Raw genomic sequence first — 23829 nt, forward strand, 5'->3', positions numbered from 1 at the left:
TTTTTTTTTTTCTTTTTTTTTTTTTTTTTAAATTCAGGATTTTAGACTTTTCCCTCTCCCCCCACTTCCTTCCCCCTTCCACCCCCAAACTCCAAACTAGGTTTGAATTCTTGCACACTACTTCAGTTTCCTTAATTCCTTTTTGGCAGATTTTTCTCAGATTTCACAGATTTCTATCTGTGGGATATTAATTTGGGCAGACTGTTAGTGCTGTATGGAAGGAACTCCTGGAGTACTTTAAATTTCATTTCCAACATGGAAAACCAGTCATTTTATTTTTTTTTTTTTTTTTTCATCTCTCTCGGGTAGTTTTGTTTACACAAAATCTTTCTAGAAAATTTGAAAGCAGATACTTGAAATCAAGATTCAAAGCACATTTGGTTTATGATTCAATATCTGTATGGATCCAGCAATGGGTAACTGGTCTGAAAACCAGGTTTTTAAAATTCCTGTATCCCACCTTTCACCACTCCCCCTTTGAACCTTCATCCTTCCTCCTTCCCTTCAACAGAACAAGATGCTTTGTTGGCAAAAAAAAAAAAAAAAAAAGAAAGAAAAAAAAAAGTTTTTCAATTACCTTTTGCTTTTTGTTTGAGAGGATACCCTGAGAGTGGGGGAATTTCTGTCGTTGGAGCTGGGATGCCCTGAAATACAGATAATTCCTGTCCTTGGAGCTGGGATTCCATGAGTTTGGGATAATTCCTGTCCTTGGAACTGGGATTCCCTGAATTTGGGGTAATTCCTGTCCTTGGAACTGGGATTCCCTGAGTTTGGGATCATTCCTGCTGTTGGAGCTGGGATTCCCTGAGTTTGGGGTAATTCCTGTCCTTGGAGCTGGGGTTCCCTGAGTTTGGGGTCATTGTTGGAGCTGGGAATGGGGGGAAGGTGGCAGCTGTGGCTCTGCAATCCCGGGATTCCAGCTGGGCTCTGGGATTGCCACACAGCTCCAGGAGGAGCTGAGACATTCCCAGCACTGCTCCAGGTGTCCCCAGGAAGCAGCTCTGGCTCAGTGCAGAGCTCAGGTTTTCTTTGGGACATCACCAAGGCTTGTTTTTCCAGGGAATGATTGTAAGAAATTCCAAATCCCCCCCCTAAGTTCAGTTCCATGCCCGTGTATCCCTTCAGCACACAAAAGGAATTGTGAGTGAATGACTGATAAAGAAGATTTCTTCGGGCTTTTATCAGCATTTGCTCGGGAGAATAAGAACAAATCTCTGCTTTTATTTCATGTTTTCCTCTTTGGCCAGCTCAGAACGTATTTGTGGTGTCTTAGGTAGGTAGGAAAGGAAAGGTAACTCCCTATTTTTATAAAAACTGTACAGGACAGGCAGAAAGTGTTGGGAGACCTTGGAGTGTGGAACAGCAGCTGCCTTTGCTTTTCCTGAGCTGTGTCCCACCAGAGCTGGCCCTGTCACCCTCTGGGAATATCATGGATCACTTCCCTCCCCTGGATTTCCATTCCCAGGCAGGAGAAAGAGGCAAATTTTCCAGCAGAGGGTGGGGGAATCTCTTGGTTCCCCTGTCCTGGCTCTGCTCTCGGTGTGGGGCTGTTGTAGGAGCAGAGTTGTTCCTTTGTTCCTTTTCCCTGTCCCGTTTTTTTTTTTTTGGTGGGATGTGCTGCAATTCCATCCTTAGGATCACACAGCAAACACAAACACGGAGCAAAGCTTTCCCTAGAGCACAAACCTTCCTTCATCCAAACGATTTGCTTTTCCCAGTTGGCACCCAGGTGATTTTGCTGGCTGGATTTTCTCCTTTCCTGCTCTAGAGCATTCCCAAATAGCACCTAGAGCAATTTTCAACACAGCTTGTAACTTAGAATTGCTCCTTCTGCTCTTCTGCCACATGTAAATTCGCCTCTTTCCATCCATTTGTGTCAAGAACTTAAACTGTGAACATTTATCTTTAATATTGGTGGGTGTTAACTGAAATAAAGGTTTATTTTCATGCTCTTTAAAAAAAAAAAACCAAAAAAAAAAGTCTTGGAAACACATGGAAATGAAAGCACTTAGGTTCATAGTGGCTCATCGAAGGTCTGTCCCAGGAAGTCCAGCTTGAATTCCCATTCCCAGGATGGATTTTGCCTTGGAAAAACATCTCTCAAGTAAGTTATTTCTGATTAATGAACTCGATTATAGGAACATTTTCTGTCCTCTTGCTCCTGCTGTCGCACCAAATCGTGGGGACTACAACTTTTAAATTCTGATCATTTGGGAAAAAGAGCAGAAAAAATTTGGAAGCACGGAAAAAATCGACTTTGGAATGAAGGTTTGGGCAGGGAAATTGATCTCAGAGCTGGAATTCTGGGAGGGAGCAGGGGGGGGGGGGGGTTGATGGATTTATTCCAGAGTTAATTATGTGGGAAAGGACCTGGATTCTCCTGGAATGTCAGGGAATCATCGGGAACGTGAGATGGCAGCAGCAGGAGGAGCTGAGCCTGTGACAGCTCTGTCCATGGGGGTGAGTTTGCACAGCCAGAGCTGAGCTTTAACAAAGCACTGGCACCCAAAGGTGCCACTTCCAGCTGTGCCAGCTGTGCCAGCTCCAGCTGTGCCAACCTGCTGCTTTCCCAGAGTCATTCCAAGGAGCAAAGGCCCTGCCCTGGCCACTCGTGGGCTGCTCTGCCTCAGCCCAGGCTCCACTCTTGGGGTGGCCCCAGGAAAGCCAAAGCTGATTTTCCTGCTGGAAAGGGGAAATCCTGAGGGGGAAAAAATTCCTGAGGGTGTTCAGGGCCATCACTGAGGGACTTCCCTGGCTGGAGTTCCAGAAGTCTGGCTCTTGTCTCTTGGAGTGAGGATATGAAATTCCACATTTTGATGGGTTTAGAGATTTGCAGAGCGAGGAGGAAATGAATTCAGTGTTCTCTTATGTTGAGGTAGAAAATCAACATGCAGAAAAAGATGAATGGAAAAACAGTGTTTTATTTTTTAAAAAAGTTTTTTTGGCATCTAATTTGCCTTTCCAGTTCCCTTTGGTTTGCAGAGCTGACTTGAGGGCTGAGCTGTGCTCAGGCACAATCCCCGTGCCAGGGTGGATCCCAGGCAGGCTGTGAAGAGCAGGAAGCAAATTCTGGGGTTTTTTTTGGATGTCTGACCCAGTTCTGAGGGAGATGTTTTCCTCTGAGAACACCCAGCCAGGTGACAGAGGTGTGGGACCAGACCTCAGAAGCCCAAAATTAAATATCTGAGCTGGTTTTTGGCAATACCCAAAACTTGAATGGTGGCAGCAGCAGCCCGAGTCCCTGGCTGGGGATGCAGAGGATGCTCCAGGTAAGTTCATACCTGGGCTGCTCCATCTCTAACTGCTTTCTTTTGAATTTTGAATTTTGAATTGTTCTTTGTAAAGCTGGAGTTTGACCAGAGAAAACAACAGGAAGCCAAGTTCGTATTTCCAACATTTTATTTATATACACACATGTGGTAAACAAAGTCATTAAATGTGTAACACCCTCCCAGCCTGTAATTAGAACACTCCAATAAATCACTGAAATTCCTCTTGACAATCCATTTGACTGAGTACAGATGCTTCCTGCTGCTTTTAGTTCTGGTGAGGAATTTTCCTGCCCTGAACTGAGGCAAGGAAGGTGGCTCTGGTGTCACTGGGGAATCTGGGACTTGGTGCCAGGTGCAGAAAGGGCTCCCAAAATCCCCCAAATCCAGCTCTGGCATCCCCAGATTGTAGAGTGTGCAGAGGAGCAGCCGTGTCCTATGGTGAGGTGACTGGGGAAGGGTTTTGTCACTTGGAGGTGTCACATGTGAGTGGCAGTGCTGGAACACTGAAATATTCCGTGGAAATGCCAAAATCCAGGCCAGGCTCACATCAAAACACACAGAAATACTCTGTAAAGTGTCCAAAGCCAGCTGAGCTTTCATCAAAATACCAAAATATTTTGTAAAGTGCCCAAATCCAGGCTGAGCTCACATTGAAACACTGATTGTAAAGTGCCCAAATCCGGACTGATCTCTTAGGAAAACACCAAAATATTTTGTAAAATGCCCAAATCCAGGCTGATCTCGTATTAAAACACCAAAATATTTCGTAAAGTGCCAAAACTAGTGCCGGTCTCACATCGCCCTCTGCCTACCTTGGCCAGGAGCTGCAGTTGAGTTTCACTCGATCCAAAGTGAGATTCCCTTGGCAGCAGAGCTCAGGGGTCAGCAATGCCCTCGGGAAGATGGAGAAGGGGCTGGGCTCGGGCTCGGGGGTTCGGTGCAGCCCGGAGGAGATGCCAGGATTGGAAATGTATTCGCCCACGGGCTCCATCGCCTCCAGCAACAACCTCCGGTAAAGCCCCGGGAGCTGCTGTTTGTCCCCAAGGATCATCCCCCCAGGGATCATTTCCCCAGGGATGGGGGACTCAGGGTCCACCGAGGTTTTTTCCTCCACCGAGGTTTTTTCTCTCTCGGTTTCCTCCACCGGGCTCGTTTCGGGCTCTTCGAAGGGGCAGGGCAGGAAGGGGTTGGAGGGAGCGCTCAGCTCCGCCTGCAGAGGGGGTGGAAAGACACGAAATAAATCCAATAAATCCCGGCAAGCATCTCCCGGGACTCATCCTGCTAAAAAAAAAAAAAAAAAAAAAAAAAAAAAGGAATATCTCTGCCTTCTTCTGGTGGTTAATTTGCCCAACAGCCTCCTCCAGTAGAGATTATCCACTGCCAGAGATTGCTGGATTTGCTTCTTTAGGAGATTACTGCTTTGCATGGCTCCCATTGCCTTTTTTATTTTTTTTTTCCTTTTTTTTAAATGAAGTTGTGGGATTAGAATGAAAAACCCCTCTAATTTACCTTGGTAGCCGCTAAGCTCTTGGCCCACGTGGCGTTGGCAGGGTCGGGAATGGCTTTGCTCTGCCACTGTGGCAGGAGGAGGGACAGGAATCTGCAGGAGGGATAAATGAGATTAAAAACGTGAATGGTGACACCTGCAGCACCCTTGTGCTCCTTGGGTGTGGAATTAACCCAGGTGTGATTGTGGATCCTGGTTATGGAATTAACCCAGATGTAATCCTGGATGTGGAATTAACCGAGGTGTGATCCTGGATCGTGGTTATGGAATTAACCCAGGTGTGATCCTGGATCCTGGGTGTGGAATTAACCCAGGTGTGATCCTGGATCCTGGTTATGGAATTAATTCAAATGTGATTGTGGATCCTAGTTATGGAATTAACCCAGGTGTGATCCTGGATCTGCAGAGCTCTTGGCTGGGTGGGGATAAATCCCAAGGATTGCTCCCCTTCAGTTTGGTTTCAAGATCTGGTTAAAAATTCACAATATCTATGGCCTACAGGTGTATTTTATGCTCAGAGTCCGTTTCTGTTATCATTCACGTACTCTGAAACTTTCATTTTGAACAATCCTCACGAAGGATTGATCCATGCTCATGAAGGGGCGTGACCATCCCATAGGACAAGGGAAAATGGTTTTAAACTAAAAGAGAGAATTGATTTAGATCAGATGGGAGAAAATAATTTTAAAATGCCCTGGCACAGGGTGCCCAGATTTGCTGTGGCTGCCCCTGGATCCCTGGCAGTGCCCAAGGCCAGGTTGGGACACCCTGGGACAGTGGGAGGTGTCCCTGCCACGGCAGGGGTGGCACTGGGTGGGATTTAAGATCCCTTCCAACCCAAACCAGTCTGGGATTTTATCCCTCCCAATAACCATCCCAGTTTTCCTGGGATGCAGCCGATGGATCCACTCACACTTTCCTTGCTGGAGGCACAGAACAAACACAGGCTGAGAGGATGAGGAAGCTGCAGATGATGAGCACCAGAGTCACCCAGCCCCTGGCACCTGAAATGCAGAGCAGCCACCGCTCAGCTCCATCAAAAAAAGATGGAAAAAAACCCAAATCTTTCTGTGCTCCGTGAATAAACCACCCTCAGCTCCCAGGAAACATCTCAGCACGGCACTGGCAGCTTCAAGACAAACACAGAGCTGCCACATCCTAAAAACAGCTGAAACTACAAATCTACAAAGCTCAAGAGCACCAAGAGATCTTGGAGAGCTCCAATGATTCCAGAGGAGCAGGAAAAGCATTCCCAGAGTGTGGAAAAGAGGATCCAAGGGCAAGGATCCTGCAGGGGTTTTTACTTTCCAGGACGACGCTGTCGCTGTTGCCCCGGGGCCCCTCCCCGGCCGCTGTCGCCGCTGTCATCCAAAGGTCGTGGCGCTCCCCGGGCTGCAGGTCCGGGATGGGCAGGGAGAGAGGAGAGATCCCGGCGGGAATGGCTGCGGGGAAAACAGGGATGGGATTGGAGAGCCTGGCACGGGGATTGATCGCCTGCAGCTGGAACGGGGCTCTGAATATAAAGGTGAGAAAGGGGGAGGAACGGGAGAAGAGGAGGAGGGAAAAGGGGAGGAGGAGGAAGAAGAATAAGGAAAAAGGGAGGGGGAAGAGGAAGAAGAGGAGGAATAGGAAGAAGAAGAAGAGGAGGAGGATAAATAAGGGAGAAGGTTAGGAAGAGAAAGAAGAAGAGGAAGAACACGAAGAGGAATAAGAGGAGGAAGAAGAGGAAGAAGAATAAGAGGAGGAGGAAGAGGAAGAAAAATAAGAAGAGGAAGAATAAGAAGAGGAATAAGAGGAGGAGGAAGAAGTAAAAGAAGAAAGAGGAAGAAGAAGGGTAAGAAGAGGAATAAGAGAAGGAAGAAGAAAAAGAAGAAGGGCAAGAGGAGGAATAAGAGGAGGAGGAGGAGAAGAAAAATAAGAGGAGGAAGAAGAAGAAGAGGAATAAGAGAAGGAGGGAGAAGAAGCAGGGATAAATCTGAAAGCTCCAGACTGAAAGCAGCTTGGATTGATGGCACGGGAGAAGTTCAGCGATGACAGAGGAGCAGGAGCAGCACTGCCAGCCCCAGGCACGCACCGTGGAGCTCGGGCTGGCCCTGCCTGGCCCTCCTGTGCACGTAAATGTGGTAAGCAGTGATGCAGCCCCTCTGCTGGGGAGCCGGGATCTCCTCCCAGGAAACCAGGACACCTCTGGCCCAGGGGATTGTGAACATCTGGGGCCCAGCTGATGGGGCTGCAAGACACAGGAGTGGTGTTAGAGCTGGGCTTAAAATGCCTTAAAAACATCTGGAGGGGCGTTCCTGGGGCTCACCTTGTGCTGTGGAGTTCCCCCTGACTGATGCTGCCTGGCCAGCTCTGGCCTGGTAAAGTGCAGACACGTGGATGTGATAGCAGAGGTTATCTCGGATGTGCTCTGCAGGGGGAAATGGAAATTGGGAAATGGAAATTGGGAAATGGCAACTGGGAAATAAATGGCAACTGGGAAATTGCAGACAACTGGGAAATGGCAATTGGGAAATGAAAATTGGGATATGACAACCAGGAAATAAATGGCAATTGGGAAATGAAAATTGGGATATGACAACCAGGAAATAAATGGCAATTGGGAAATGAAAATTGGGATATGAGAACCGGGAAATTACAAACAACCAGGAAATGAAAATTGGGAAATGAAAATTGGGATATGACAACCAGGAAATAAATGGCAACTGGGAAATAAATGACAACTGGGAAATGGCAACTGGGAAATGACAAACAACCGGGAAATGAAAATTGGGAAATGAAATTTGGGATATGACAACGGGGAAATAAATGGCAATTGGGAAATGGCAACTGGGAAATGACAAACTGGAAAATAAATGACAACTGGGAAATTACAAACAACTGGGAAATGAAAATTGGGAAATGACAACTGGGATATGAAAACTGAGAAATGGCAACCGGGAAATGAAAATTGGGAAATGACAACCGGGAAATTGCAAACAATTGGGAAATGACAACTGGGAAATAAATGGCGACTGGGAAATTACAAACAACCGGGAAATGAAAATTGGGAAATGACAACTGGGATATGAAAACTGGGAAAGGGCAACCGGGAAATGAAAATTGGGGAATGACAACTGGGAAGTGACAACCGGGAAATGACGACTGGGAAATGACAGCTTGTTCAAGGATTTGCAGTCAGGGCAGAAATGTTGCAGCAGCTGCTTAAATGTGAGATAAATCTTGTGATTATTGAGAGAACTTTCATAAAGAAGGGGAAGAAATTTTCTCTGATCTACTGAGCCTGGCAGAGCCTTACTGGGCATTAAACTGAAAATTAATGATTAAAAAAAATTGATGGCAGGGCTGGATGGGATATTGGGCAGGAATTGTTCCCTGGGAGGGTGGGCAGGGCTGGCACAGGGTGCCCAGAGCAGCTGTGGCTGCCCCAGGATCCCTGGCAGTGATTTTAGTAAAAATTATAGAAATATAGAAATACAGAATCCCAGACTGGTTTGGGTTGGGAGGGACCTCCAAGCCCATCCAGTGCCATGGGCAGGGACACCTCCCACCATCCCAGGCTGCTCCAAACCCTCATCCAGCCTGGCCTTGGAGGTCAAAATTCACCCCTGACTTGTTGCTTTAAATCTTTTCAGAGCCACCCGGTGCCGTGCCCAGCCCGGGGTGACATTTACCTGCTATCACCGTGGACAGGTGGGACGGGGGCAGCTTCACCCAGGTGTGCCAGGGCTGCAGGTGTGGCTCTGCCCACTCCACCACGTACCCCCCAACAGGCACAGAGGCTGCAGCAGGGGGGCTCCAGCTCACCAGGATGCTGCTGTTACCCAGGCCCAGGGCAGAGACTCGCTCAGGAGGGGGCAGATCTTGCAGAGGACAAAAAAAAACAAAAAACAAACAAACAAAAAAACCAAAAAAACAAAAAAAAAAACCAAAAAAAAACCTCGGTCAGCACGAAGTTGTTGCAACCTCCATCGAACCGTGACGTTTGTGGGTTTTGCTGGGGCTCATCCACTTGGAAGGATGAAAATGAATTTTAAGCAATTGAAGGTGATGGTGGGAGGGTGAGGGAACTGGTAGGGAAACACATTCCAAGGGAAACACGTTTTCCAAGGGAAATTGAGGTTGGATATTAGGGAAAAGTTTTTTATGGAAAGAGTGATAAAATACTGGAATTGTCTGCCCAGGGAAGTGTGGAGTCACCATTCCTGGATGTGTTTAAACAAGGATTGGATGTGGCACTCGGTGCCACGGCTCAGTTGAGGGGTTGGGCTGGGTTGGACTCGATGTTGGGAGGTCTCTCCCAGCCTGGTGGTTCTGGAATTTTGGGATTGTGTAATTCCTGTTCTCCTGGATTGCACACCCACAGCACGGCTTGGCTGTGCCATCCCAAACCCAAACCCAAACCCTGGCAGGTGCTGGCACAGCACATCCCACCACCCTGGCCTGGTGGAGCCCTGAGGAAGGACGTGGAGCTGCTGCAGCGATTCCAGAGGGGGAACAGGGAGATTCCAAGGGCTGGAGCCGGGCTGGCACAGCTGGGGGTGGAGAAGACCACAGGGAAAAGTGGATCTGCAGATTCCTGAAGTTCCACTGAGGTGAGCACAACGTGGAGGGACCACAACAGCTGCAGGGTGTGGGGCAGGAAGGGGATCCATCCCAGGCTGTGACCCAGGGGATCCAGGGATCCATGCCAGCCTGCAGAGCCTTACCTGGGCTGCCCAGGTGAGTCACGATGGCTGCAGGGGCGGAGCTGCCCCGGGGGTTGTGGGCTCTGACCGTGACCCTGTGGCTCAGCCTGGGGGTGACCCTGGAGAAGCTGGTCCGGGTGGTCTGGTGGCATTGAGCCGGCAGCTCCCCGTGCTCCAGGGCTTCCAAGGTCACCGTGTATCCCAGGATTGTCCCTCCTGCCTCTGACTTGCTCAGAGCCTGCGGGGAAATGCGTCTGTCACTGCCTTCTGTCACGGGAATGTCACCTGGGAATGCGGGAGAGGGGCTTGGGATAAAGGGATGGAGGGGCAGGACACAGAGGGCAGGGATGGATATCGGGATATTGGGAAAGAATTCCCGGCTGGGATGGAATTCCCTGGATCCCTGGCAGTGCCCAAGGCCAGGTTGGGACACCCTGGCACGGAGGGATTTAAGATCCATCCCAACCCAAACCGGTCCAGGATTTCTTTTCCCCACTCGATTCCAGTTTGGTGAAGCTTTTATTTCTGCTGATTTTTCCCTTCCTGCCCTGAGGCTGAATTCCAGCCACACTTTTCACATGGGAGAAAAAAAAAAAAAAAACAAAAACGATCAACTGCTCAGCTGGATTTGTCAAAATCAGCCGGGTTTTCTTGCGAGGAAAAACCTGAATTTTACTTAAAGCCACCGTAAAGAATTATTTAAATTGAACCACTCAGAACACGTATTTCTGTGGAGCACCACACCCTGGTTTTAGCTCCCTCTGGGCGCAGTTGTACTCCCAGTTTCAGTTTCCTGCTATTTCTGCGACATTAATTCATTTGTTTGGCTGATTTTTATCATAACCAAAGCACGGAGCACAAACCAAAATTGTTTGCAGAGCTCTGGCAGCGGCTCAGCACAGAGGCAGCACCGGAAAGGTGCTGAAATTAAAATTTCAACCCTTTTCTGGGTATTTGTCTGAGAATAAGAACACACCCTTGGTAGGAAGTGGTCCTGAGTCTCAGTCTGGCTTCGAAACTGCTGTGAAACCTCTAAAGTCAGTTTATTACTCTGTTTTATGAATGATGCTGCAGGAAGCCACTCCTGATAAAGAAAGTGCTGCAAGATAAAACTCTTCAAGTTAAAGCCACAACGTCTGGGCCAACAGAATCTCATGAGAATTTCTGCTTTCACTTGCAGCTGGGTGTGTGTTGGGAGGGGGGGACCACAGTGAATTTTATTTTATTATTTTTTTTTTATGGGTTTTAAACCAAATTCTGTGTGGAATGTTCCCTGTGGGCTCCCAGCCCCCAGCTCTGCCCACCAGACCCTAAAAATGCTGAGGAATCTGGAGAGGGGTTTGGGATAAAGAGAGGGAGGGAGGGACACAGGGAATGGATTCCCAGAGGGCTGGGATGGATGGGATATTGGGAAGGTGGGGATAGGGCTGGGATGGAATTCCCAAAAAATCTCCAGGATCCCTGGAAGTATCCAAGGCCAAGCTGGAGCACTCTGGGATGGTGGAAAATCCCTACCCATGGAAAAAGGTGACGTTTAAGATCCCTCCCAACCCAAATAATTCTGGCATTCCATGAAATTGCAGGTGGGAAAATGATTCTGAAATCCCCCCAGGGAGGGAATCCTTAATCCATGTCCCTGTCCCTGGGAGCTGCTGAAATTCTGCTGCTCTCCCAGGCTTCAGGCCTTTCCTGCAACCCTAAAAATCCAAATTCCTCCTCCCACCTGGATGGGTTTGGTTTCTCTCTCACCTGCCTGGGTTTGGTTTCCCCTCTCACCTGGCTGGGTTTGGTTTCCCCTCTCACCTGGCTGGGTTTGGTTTCCCCTCTCACCTGGCTGGGTTTGGTTTCCCCCTCACCTGCCTGGGTTTGGTTTCCTCCTCTCACCTGGCTCTGGGTTTGGTTTCTCCCCTCACCTGGCTGGGTTTGGTTTCTCCCCTCACCTGGCTGGGTATTTTTCCCTCTCACCTGGCTCTGGGTTTTGCTGGGGTTTCACTGAACTCACCTTCCAGAAAAGGGAGAGGTTCTGGTGCTCGGAGTCCAGGTCCTGCTGCCGGTACCAGACATCCAGGATCCCCGTGGGCACTGGTGGGGAAGGAAAAGCAGAGCGCTGGGAATGGCTTTGAAGGGGTTTGAAGCCGACAAATGAGACAACAAGGAGGTAAAAAACCCCGAGAAAATTCAAATTAAAACTTTAAAATGTCCCAGGAATGCTGCAGGCTCTGCTGATCCGTGTTTGCTGTGGTTTGGCTGCTTTGAGGATGGGAACCATGAGGAGAACGAGGGATAAACCCCAGGAGAGGAGCCTGGATCTGCTGGTGGCTTTATCCCGACCAAGGAAACACCAAAGCACGGCATTAGCTCCTGTCCTTGCAGCAATTTGAGGCTTTTGAGGGTCCTTGAGGATGGTTCCATCAATCCTAGAACAACAGGCAGCCTGGGATGAGGGAATTTGTGGGATGTGCAGGATTTTCCTGCCCGGCTTTAGGCAATAAAAATGCCTTGAAAAGCTTCTCTGAGGCAGCTGAAACTTCCTGCTTCCTTCCACAACTCTCACTGGAAACTCTTGATATTCTGAAAAAACCTCTCAAAATGACATTAAAGGGAAGATGTGCTCCCAAAAATCCAGAATAAAAGAGAAATATGTAAGGAAAGCTGAGGTGAGAGGGGATGACAGAACTTGGCTCCTCAAGGACCAGCATCAGCTCATCCAATTAAATCCTAATCATTAATATCTGGAGCAGGGGGCAGCTGATGAACAACCCAGGGCTGCAGCAAAGCCACAAAAAACCTCCAGGTCAGAGCAGCTGGTCCTGGGTTCACTGCAAAGAGTGACTGGAACAGAAACAAAACCAGAGCATTGACTGCGAGCTCCAAGCAGGAAAATTCCAATCTGGGATCGCAGGAAAATTCCAATCTGGGATTGTAGGAAAATTCCAATCTGCATCTGCTGTCCTCCAGGCTGGATTTGAAAGCCACGAGGAACAAGGCAAGAATTTTGGCAGTTCACATACAAGAAAAAAAAAAAAAAAAAAAAAAGGAGGAGGAATTTCTCCTTGAGAAGGTTTAATTTTGGGTTTGCAAGCAGATAAGTTGTGGATATGTTCGAGAAGGAATTTCTCCTTGCAAATGTTGAATTTTGGGTTTGCAACCAGACAAGTTGTGGAGAAGTTTGAGAAGGAATTTCTCTTTGCAAAGGTTTGGTTTTAAGTTTGCAACCAGACAACTTTGAGAGGGAATTTCTCTTTGCAAAGGTTTGGTTTTGGGTTTGCAACCAGACAAGTTGTGGAGAATTTTGAGAAGGAATTTCTCCTTGGGAAGGTTGAATTTTGGGTTTGCAACCAGACAACTTTGAGAGGGAATTTCTCCTTGCAAAGGTTTAATTTTGAGTTTGCAACCAGCCAAGTTCATCTCCTCCGAGGCAGAGCACTGATGATGCACCCAGAGCTCCCTGTGCTGCTGTCACCCGGTGTGAGGGCACAAAGTGCTCCTGGATCAGCTAAAAACCTGCAGGGGCAGGCTGAGGTGACAGCCACAAACTCAGGGTGTGACGAAAAAGGGGAGAAAAGTGTCGAGAGGAAGGTGGGGGAGGCAGGCAGGGAAGGGTTCACACCTCCCTCTTCAATCAATGCCTTTACAGAAAATGCTGCTGCCACGGTGGGGGGTGGGAAATGGGCTGAGTCAGAACAGCACCAGCCCCACGGGCTCCCAAAAATTCACAAAAAAAAAAAAAAAAAGAGCAGCCGAAGCCAAGCAGGACACCAGAGAACCACTGGATTTGAAGGGTCGGGTGGACACCTTAAAAAAAAAATCATCTCATTCCAACCCCCAAATCCTCCAGCTGCTCTCAGTGAAAATTCTGGAAATTCATCTTTTGTGAGGAACGCAAACAGCTTCATTTAAAAAACAATTTTCGTACAGAAACTTCTCTCTCCTGGCTCTGGATTTAGAATTTAAACAAAACAACCCAGCAGAAGTTTGACCCCTGAGCTGAGCTGGAGTTTCCCGTGGGATGCAGAGCCCAGGGCTGGGTTTAGGGCTGGGTTTAGGGTTGGGTTTAGGGCTGGGTTTAGGATTATTCCTTACCTGCTGCTGGAGTTCGGCTCTGGCTCCTGCTCCAGTCACTCCACAGCCCTCGGCCAGGCAGGATCCTGCAGCTCACCTGGAACTCGTATTCTGTGTCGGGCTCCAGCCCCTGCAGCTGAAATTTCTCCTTGCTGAAGATCTCGACCTTCAGTAGGAGTGAAGAAATTGATATTAAACCCACAAGGAAATGAGGGCTGCAAGCAGTGAGAGGCTGAATTACAAATTCAGAGGTAATTTAAAGAAAAAAAAAAAAAGCAGAAAAGTCCTGATCTGGGGCAGCTTCAATAACTCAAAAATGAATGATTCCTCCTGATGTGAGGAAATCTGAAAAATCCCTCATTTCTTACGTGCCAACAGCAAAATCTCTGTTTGAGTGATCTGCTCAGCTCCCAGCAAAAGCTTCCTTTTGCCACTTAAAGCAAAAACTTGATGGAATCGTGGAATGGTTTGGGTTGGGAAGGAACTTAAACCTCATCCAGTGCCAGCCCTGCCATGGCAGGGACACCTCCCACTGTCCCAGGGTGTCCCAGCCTGGCCTTGGACATTTCCAGGGATCCAGGGGCAGCCACAGCAAATCTGGGAATTCCAGCCCAGCCAGGAATTCCTTCCCAAATCCCATCCATCCCTGCCCTCTGGGAATCCATTCCCTGTGTGCTGTCCCTCCCTGCCTTGTCCCCAGTCCCTCCCCAGCTCTCCTGGAGCCCCTTCAGGCCCTGCCAGGGGCTCTGAGCTCTCCCTGGAGCTTTTTCTTCTCCAGCAGCTCCACAACTCCCTGAATCCCAGAAGAATTACCATGCTCCAGGAGTGCCTGCTGAGGGGACGATACCTCAGCCTGTAGTGCTGTGCTTGTGCCTCATCCTGCCACAAAATGCTGCAGCTGCTGGCAGAGGAATCGTCAAATTCCACCAAAAATTCGGGAGGATTTGGCTTCACTGTGGCACCAAAAGAAGGAAACAAACAGGGCTCAGAATGGGGGGGGTTCGGTGGAAAATTGGATTATAGGTTTAGGCTGGATGGGTGGTTTTTCCAAGAGGTTTAATATTTTTCCAAGAGGTCCAGAATATTTTCAGGTCTTCCCCAAGGTCTGGGGCTGGCTGGGAGGTGGGGAGTGCTGCTTTACCTATGTCTATCAACGTGAAGGTGAGTGGCTGGGAAGAGGCATTTCCTAATTCATTGGAGGCAGAAACCACCACGGTGTAATTGGAGTGAAAATCCAAAAGTTTGGTCAGAGCCCGAGAGAAAAACGCCTGATTGGGGAATTCTGCTGGGAAGCAAAAGGCATCAGTCCCATTGGAGAGCCTGGAGCAGAAGGAAAGGATTGGTTGTGTTTCTGTGGAGTAAAAAGGTGAATCCTGAGGGTGTGGGGACAGGATAAATCTAAATCCTGGGGGTTTGGGGACATGGTAAATCTAAATCCTGGGAGTTTGGGGACAGGGTAAATCCTGGGGGTTTGGGGACAAGGTAAATCCTGAGGGTGTGGGGACATGGTAAATCTAAATCTTGGGAGTTTGGGGACAGGGTAAATCCTGAGAGTTTGGGGACAGGATAAATCTAAACCCTGGGCTTTGGGGACAGGGTAAAATCCTGGGGGTGTGGGGACAGGGTAAATCTAAACCCTGGGGTTTGGGGACAGGGTAAAATCATGGGGGTTTAGGGAGAGGATAAATCCTGGGGCTTTAGGGACAGGGTAAATCTAAATCCTGGGGGTTTGGGAAAAGGATAAATCCTGGGAGTTTGGGGACAGGGTAAATCTAAATCCTGGGGGTTTGGGGATAGGGTTCCCTTTCCAAAGGGATGGATTGGCACAGCTGCTGTATGTGCTGATCAGAAAGTTGCTCAGGGGATAATTAGGCATTAATTACATTCACAGCCCCTCACTTACTCTAGTGTATAGTCAGTTTGGAGGTAGGTGAGCCTCCCTTTGTCCCAAGTGCAGGTGAGATGTCCCCGTGTCCCAAACTGGACACAGGACACGTTCCTGGGTTTGTCTGGAGGATCTGAAACGGAAATTCCTGTCAGTCCTAAAATCCCAGCCTGGTTTGGGTTGGATCTCTAAGGGTCCAACATTTCCAGCCAGACCAGAGCTCCATCATCCATGATCCATCCATGATCCATCCATGATCCATCCATCCATCATCCATCCATCATCCATCATCCATCATCCATCATCCATCCATCATCCATCCATCATCCATCATCCATCCATCCATCATCCATCCATCATCCATCCATCCATCCATCATCCATCCATCATCCATCATCCATCATCCATCCATCCATCCATCATCCATCCATCATCCATCCATCATCCATCCATCATCCATCCATCATCCATCATCCATCCATCGTCCATCGTCCATCATCCATCATCCATCCATCATCCATCCATCATCCATCCATCATCCATCCATCATCCATCATCCATCCATCCATCATCCATCCATCATCCATCATCCATCCATCATCCATCCATCATCCATCCATCCATCCATCATCCATCCATCATCCATCCATCATCCATCCATCCATCATCCATCCATCCATCATCCATCCATCCATCATCCATCCATCATCCATCCATCATCCATCCATCATCCATCATCCATCCATCCATCATCCATCCATCATCCATCCATCATCCATCCATCATCCATCATCCATCATCCATCATCCATCCATCATCCATCCATCATCCATCCATCATCCATCATCCATCATCCATCCATCATCCATCATCCATCCATCATCCATCCATCCATCCATCCATCATCCATCCATCATCCATCCATCATCCATCCATCATCCATCCATCATCCATCCATCATCCATCCATCCATCATCCATCATCCATCATCCATCCATCCATCATCCATCCATCCATCCATCCATCATCCATCCATCATCCATCCATCATCCATCCATCATCCATCCATCATCCATCCATCATCCATCCATCATCCATCCATCCATCCATCATCCATCATCCATCCATCATCCATCCATCATCCATCCATCCATCATCCATCCATCATCCATCCCATCATCCATCCATCCATCCATCATCCATCATCCATCCATCATCCATCCATCCATCATCCATCCATCATCCATCATCCATCCATCCATCATCCATCCATCCATCATCCATCCATCATCCATCCATCCATCCATCATCCATCCATCATCCATCCATCCATCATCCATCCATCATCCATCATCCATCCATCATCCATCCATCATCCATCCATCCATCATCCATCCATCCATCATCCATCCATCATCCATCCATCATCCATCCATCATCCATCCATCCATCATCCATCCATCATCCATCATCCATCCATCATCCATCCATCATCCATCATCCATCCATCATCCATCCATCCATCATCCATCCATCATCCATCCATCATCCATCCATCCATCATCCATCCATCATCCATCATCCATCCATCATCCATCCATCATCCATCATCCATCCATCATCCATCATCCATCATCCATCATCCATCCATCATCCATCATCCATCCATCCATCATCCATCATCCATCATCCATCCATCATCCATCCATCATCCATCATCCATCCATCATCCATCCATCATCCATCCATCATCCATCCATCCATCATCCATCCATCCATCATCCATCCATCATCCATCATCCATCATCCATCCATCCATCCATCCATCATCCATCCATCATCCATCCATCATCCATCCATCATCCATCCATCCATCATCCATCCATCATCCATCCATCATCCATCATCCATCCATCATCCATCCATCATCCATCCATCCATCATCCATCCATCCATCATCCATCCATCATCCATCATCCATCATCCATCCATCCATCCATCCATCATCCATCCATCATCCATCCATCCATCCATCCATCATCCATCCATCATCCATCCATCATCCATCCATCATCCATCATCCATCATCCATCATCCATCATCCATCCATCATCCATCCATCATCCATCATCCATCATCCATCCATCATCCATCCATCATCCATCCATCATCCATCCATCATCCATCCATCATCCATCATCCATCCATCCATCCATCCATCATCCACCCTTCAGTTTTCCTTCCTCCAAGCTGTTGGTAGGAGCCATTTTTGGGGATGCTGTGGATGGAGGATGTTCTTTGCTCTGAGCAGGCAGATTTACCGAGCCTCTCTCCCTTCAGGAATAATTCCAGACACAATTCCAACCAGGAATATTTCCAATAGGACGAGCCCCTCACAGGCAGCACCCATCCTGGACAAAGCCACCCACCACCAGTGCCCCTCCCACAGAGAGCCTTTAATTAGCGGTAATTAACACCCAATTTTCCTTACTTCCACACCAGATATCGATGCCGCACAGGAGGCTGGTGTCTTCTCCACAGATCCTTTTGCACATGAACGTGTGTTTGCCGTAGGCAGTGACCTCAAATGTTTTCCTTACTGATCTCCCCCATTTCCTGACCTGTTCGGAGCTGTTGAGGAAAATCGCAGCCCAGCAGCAGCCGGCTCGCTGTGGGGCTGCCAGCTGGCACCACAGGGTGACGTTGGTGCCACGCTGGATGGCGCTGGAGGTGCTGGCTGTCACGTTGCCCATGGCACAGAGCTCTGTGGTGGCCAGGGCAGCTCTGCTGGCACTCACTGCCCCTCTCCTGCAGGATTCTGTGAGGGAATGGCAAAGCAGGCTCAGACACGCAGGAACACATGGCTGGGCTGAGCTCGAGCTGGAATCCCCCCCAGAGATATTGGATGGAGAAATTGTGGGATCTGCACAGGAACTCTGGGATCAGCAGCCACGGGATCGCTCCCAGCACCCCCCAAAAAATGAGACAACCCCAGGTAAAAACTCCAGAACCTTCCTTTCATTGGGGATTGTAAAAGTGCTGTGTCAGGAGAGCTGTGCAGGAGGCACAGCAAGGAGCTGGAGCTGCTGGAGCCAGGCTGGGAGAGCTGGGGGTGCTCACCTGGAGAGGAGAAGGATCCAGGGAGAGCTCAGAGCCCCTGGCAGGGCCTGAAGGGGCTCCAGGAGAGCTGGGGAGGGACTGGGGACAAGGCAGGGAGGGACAGCACACAGGGAATGGATTCCCAGAGGGCAGGGATGGATATTGGGCAGGAATTGTTCCCTGTGAGGGTGGGGAGGCCTTGGAATGGATTTCCCAGATTTGCTGTGGCTGCCCCTGGATCCCTGGCAGTGCCCAAGGCCGGGCTGGATCACCCTGGGACTGTGGGAGGTGTCCCTGCCTCTGGGTGGGATTTAAGGTCCCTCCCAACCCAAACCATTCTGAGATTCTGTGAACACGATTTTTTTTTTTCCCTATTCATGAGCTCTGCCTGCCCCGGTGCCTTTTCCCACATAACCAACAGCTCTACCTCGAACTAAAAACCAAACAAACTCCCTGCATCACTGACCAGCTCCTGAAAGGAAGATCCTCCCTGGCACTGGGAGTAGAAGCTGAAAAATCCCAGGCTAATTAGGCTGAGTGCTTCATTTGAGAGATAATTGCTGTGTAGGAGGAAACCTCTCTCTTACCTGCTGTGAGCTGCAGCACAAAGCAAATGGCTGAGAGCACGATCCATGCAAATGGCATTTTGGTGCCTAGAGAGAAAGAAATTCCCGTTACCAGCTCGTGAAAAGTGGGGCTATTATGTACAGATATTAATACACAACTTTGCGTTTTTCTGCTTTACTGTTTCAGGAAATCCCCGATGCTCATTCTGTGACATCTCCCTGATGAACATTCCCGGGTTTTATTTCAATCCAGAGGTTCCAGCCTGGCAGCAGAGTCCCAGCTCAGGCAGAGCCTCTGCTCTTGGTGCCTTCTGTCGGTGACTCGTGAGTGCCAGGATGAGCAATCTCAGCACCGAGGCTCTTCAGGGAAATGCTTTGCCTTCCACTAAACCCACATCAGCCCGGGGCTGGCTGAGCAGCCTGCAAACAAACAGCTGCTGCCACAGCAAAGTGCCCAAAATACCCCGAAAAAGGGGGCAAAACCAACCTCAGTTTAGAGAAAAGAGGCAAAACAAACATAATTTCAGAGAAAGGGGGCAAAACAAACTTCATTTTATAGACAAGGGGCAAAACAAAGCTCACTTGAGAGATAAGGGGCACAAGAAACTTCACTTTATAGGTAAGGGGTAAAACCAACCTGATTTCAGAGATAAGGGGCAAAATCAACCTCAGTTTATAGACAAGGGGCAAAACAAACTTCACTTTATAGACAAGGGATAGAACAAACTTCACTTTATAGGCAAGAGGCAAAACCAACCTCAGTTCAGAGATAAGGGCCAAAACAAACCTAATTTCAGAGAAAAGGGGCAAAACCAACTTCACTTTATAGACAAGGGGTAAAACCAGCCTAATTTCAGAGAAAAGGGCAAACCTCCCTCATTTCAGAGCACCTGAACAGAGGCACAGCCAGGGAAGTGCTGAAGATTTAAATTGTGATGGGAGCAAAGGATGAGAAATTGCTGAGGAGCAGCAGCAGCTCGGAGTGAGGGCAGGGAGAATTCATTTGAAATCTGGAAACTCCTCCAGGTTCCACAGCAGAGTGATGCTTTCAGTTTTTGCTTTCATATTTTCCAGATTTTGCATTAGTGTGTGACTCTGAATTTCATATAAAGAATTCCAAGTTCTCCTCCCAGCTCAGGCACACAGAACAATCCTTTGCCAGCCCCAAAACCAAGGACAGCTGCAGCTCCAGCACCAAAAAGTGCAAACAGAGAATTGAGGAGAGAATTTGGGAGGATGGGACTGCTGGACAATGAACCAAAACTGATAAAAATGTGAGAAATCGTGACTCATCTTGGCCGGGCTCTTGTACTGCCAGAGGTGAGTCCTTTAAATATTTTAATATTTATAAATTAATATCTATATATATTTAATGAATTATAATATATAAAAATTTATTCCTTTAACTCTGTCTAGCCTCTGTTCCACCCCTCAAGGCACCAAGTGTGGGGAATCAATATTTGCTGGTTGTAGGTACTGAAACACAAATTGCAGCAGCAGCACAGCTCCAGAGCTGCTTTTTAACCCCACTTCTCCCTAAAAAAAAAACCAAAAAAAAAACCTCCCTTGTGCTTTCCAAGAACTGGCAGGAACAACTGGCCGGTCACCGGTGGAAAGAGGAACATCTCACTCATTTCAGGCAGAAAAAAAAACCAAAATTTGTGCCCCAAATCTCACACATCCCTAATTACTGGCGCTGCCGGAGGTTTTAGGGAAGCTTTCCTGCACTTTGGCTGCCCCCTCAGTCTCTGTGAGGACCCCAGGTCATCCCAAATTTTGGGAATGTCCTGCCCGAGCTTCGGGGCTCTTCCCAAAGCTGCCAAATGTGGGGGATTTAATCGGAGCTCGGGGAATGGGGACAGTTCAGGGTGGGCTTTGGGCACTGCTCCATCCCGAGGTGCAGGGAATATCTGCGATAGTGAGAATTCCTGGGCTGCTATTGTCCCGGGATATCGGGATTCCAGGGCAGCAGCATCGCCGGGAAAACACAGAAATCAGGGCAGGAGCGGCCCGGGACAAAGAAAATCCCGGGGCAAAGAAAATCCCGGGACAAGGAAAATCCCGGGGCAAAGAAAATCCGGGGACAAGGAAAATCACAGGTAAGGAACATTCCAAGGCAGATGAAATCCCGGGGCAAAGAAAATCCCCGGGGGAAAAGAAAACGCAGGTAAGAAGAGTCCCAGGCCAGGAATATCCCAGGGCAGGAGAATCCCAGAACAATGAACATCCCGGGGCAGGAGCATCCCAAAGCAATGAAAATCTCAGGGCAGGAGAATCCCAGGACAGGAAAATCCCAGGGGAATAAAAATCCCAAAGCCGGAAAATCCCAAAGCAGGACAAACCCAGGGGAATAAAAATCCCAGGGCAATGAAAATCCCAAGGCTGCAGCATCCCGGGGGACGCCGCCTTTCCCAGGGCCCTCGGTCAGGAATCACCCCTGGGGGTCCCCCAGCCCCGGGGGGCTCGGGGGTGTCCCTGGTACCCCCTGACACCCGCCGGTACCCCCGGTGTCCCCCGGTGCCCAGGCCGGGGTTTCTCACCTCGAGCCCCGCGGCCGCTCCGGGGGATGCTCAGGATGGGGAAGGAAAGGGGAAAAAAAAAAAAGGGAAAAAGGGAAGGGGAGGGAGAGGAAGAGGAAGAGAAAGAGGAAATATCAAATAAATCGCAGCCCAGCCCCCCTCGCTCAGAGCCAGACTCGTCCACTCTCATTTTCCCTTCTCTCTGAGATGATTTTTGCTTTCCCTCGGTTTTTTTTTTCAGCACTCCCGCTGCCCACTGCCACGTTTAAGAGTTTGAATATTTTGTTATTATCGTTCCTTCTCTTTTCGGGCCATCAGCGACACAAACTCAGCTTTTCTGAGCGGTTACAATCGGCTTTTCCTACCTCGGACACCTCAGCCCGGCTATTCCACGGGCAGCTCCAGAAATGAGGGGACACAAAAATTTGCAGCCTCCAAAAATCCCAAATTTTGTCCCAGGAGCGACATTTGGGCTGCCAATAATTATCATTAATTTCCCGAAGGGAGGGAGGGGGCTGGGGAGGAGCCGATACCTCAACAAAATTCCGAATATTAAAATTTTTACCTCTTGTTTTCTCTCTCTGTCCTCATCAGTTCCTTTTTCCCAGAGCCCTTTTCAGCTCGGCTGGAGCTCGGCAGGATTGAGATGATTTTAACCAGGACACCATGAGGGGTTTTTGTCTATTCCAATCCCAGCTCTCGTGTTTTCTCAGGAATTTTCACTGCAGCTGCTCCAGCGCCATCGATTCCCTCGCCCAGGACGAGTTGGAGGACGATGCAGATGAGCGGAGTTTGATTTTTTTGTGGTGGCAGGCAGGAGGAAATCACCAATCCATCACCCTCCACACCGTTGCTTCCTTTTACTTCTATTTTTTTTTCTTATTTCCTTTTTTTTTTTTTTTTTCTCCTTTTAAAAATGTTTTTTGGGGTTTTTTTTCTCCTGTTTTTCTTTCCTTTACATATTTATTTTCCACTTTTCTTTTTCGTTTCCACCCTCTTTTCTTTTGAGTTTTTTCTTTGTCTTTGCCTTGTTTTACTTTTCCTTTGTCTTCTTTCTTTTTATTTTTTCTTTCGTCTTTCTTTTTCTCCTTTTTCTTTGTCCTTTTTCTTTTCCCTTTCTTTCCTTTTCCTTTTCTTTTTTTCCTCTTCTTTTTTCCTTTTCCTTTCCTTTTATTTTCCGTTTTCCCTTTTTAATCTTTTTACATCTTTTTTCTCATCTTTATCTTTTTTTCTCATCTTTATCTTTTTTTCTCGTCTTTATCTTTTTTTAATCTTATCTTTTATATATTTCCTTTTTTATCTTTCTCCCCCCTCCCCTTTTTTTTTTTTTTCTTCTTTCCCCTTTTCTGCTTTCCCCCTTCCCCTCAATTTTTAAGCACCGAACTCTGCTTTTTACCCTTGCGGTTCCTTCTTCCTTGACTCCCGCCGACCACACAACTCCAAAAAAAAAAAAAAAAAAAAAAGAAGAAGGAAAAAAAAAAGAAAAAAAGGAAAAAAAAATTCCTGTGTTCTCTTCGCTGCGGTGTCTCGGGAGGAGAGGCAGAGCAGGAGGTGCCGGTGCCCGGGGACACCGAGGGTGGGGACACCGAGGGTGGGGACACGGCCGGAGGCTCCCGGTGTCGGGGTGTGCGGGAGAGCCACAAAATCCTGGATTCCGGGATTGTTTGGGATGGAAATCACCTCAAATCCCACCCAGTGTCACCCCTGCCATGGCAGGGCCACCTCCCCCTGTCCCAGGGTGTCCCAACCTGGATTTGGGCATTTTCGGGGATGGAGCAGCCACAGCAAATCTGGGAATTCCAGCCCAGCCAGGAATTCCTCCCCAATATCCCATCTAAATCCATCTTCTTTCAGCTCACAGCCATTCCCTGTGTGCTGTCCCTGCCTGCCTTGTCCCCAGTCCCTCCCCAGCTCTCCTGGAGCCCCTTCAGGCCCTGCCAGGGGCTCTGAGCTCTCCCTGGATCCTTCTCCTCTCCAGGTGAGCACCCCCAGCTCTCCCAGCCTGGCTCCAGAGGGGCTCCAGCCCTGCAGCAGCTCCGTGGATTCCTCTGGATTTATTCCAGCAGCTCCATAATTTCCTTTCGGTGTCCATCTCAGCTTCCCTGGACCCTGCACGGTGGAATTGTGGAATTGTGGAATTGTGGCCCGGCAGAGCTGACCCCCAGCAGCAGCAGGAGCCGTCCCTCCCTGCGGGGTGGCAGATTCGGGGTCTCCCCTCTGCAGTGGCTCGG

At 48.6% G+C, this 23829-nt stretch overlaps 1 protein-coding gene across 1 annotated transcript; it reads right to left on the reverse strand.

The window, feature by feature from the left end:
* Positions 1-306: 306 nt before the first annotated feature.
* IL12RB2 (interleukin 12 receptor subunit beta 2) lies at positions 307-22097 on the reverse strand. Its single transcript, XM_088169596.1, has 16 exons — positions 21620-22097; positions 19101-19166; positions 17906-18232; positions 15433-15547; positions 14671-14849; positions 14343-14482; positions 13551-13695; positions 11470-11549; positions 9489-9705; positions 8454-8642; positions 7088-7189; positions 6854-7009; positions 6084-6221; positions 5693-5783; positions 4782-4872; positions 307-4482 (listed from the first exon to the last, which is right to left on the reverse strand). Exons 1-16 carry the CDS (start codon positions 21786-21788, stop codon positions 4081-4083), a joined length of 2607 nt encoding a protein of 868 aa, XP_088025722.1. The 5' UTR covers positions 21789-22097; the 3' UTR covers positions 307-4080.
* Positions 22098-23829: the final 1732 nt, after the last annotated feature.

Source organism: Sturnus vulgaris, chromosome 9, assembly GCF_052056855.1.
Source record: "Sturnus vulgaris isolate bStuVul1 chromosome 9, bStuVul1.hap1, whole genome shotgun sequence".
Classification (NCBI taxonomy): domain Eukaryota; kingdom Metazoa; phylum Chordata; class Aves; order Passeriformes; family Sturnidae; genus Sturnus; species Sturnus vulgaris.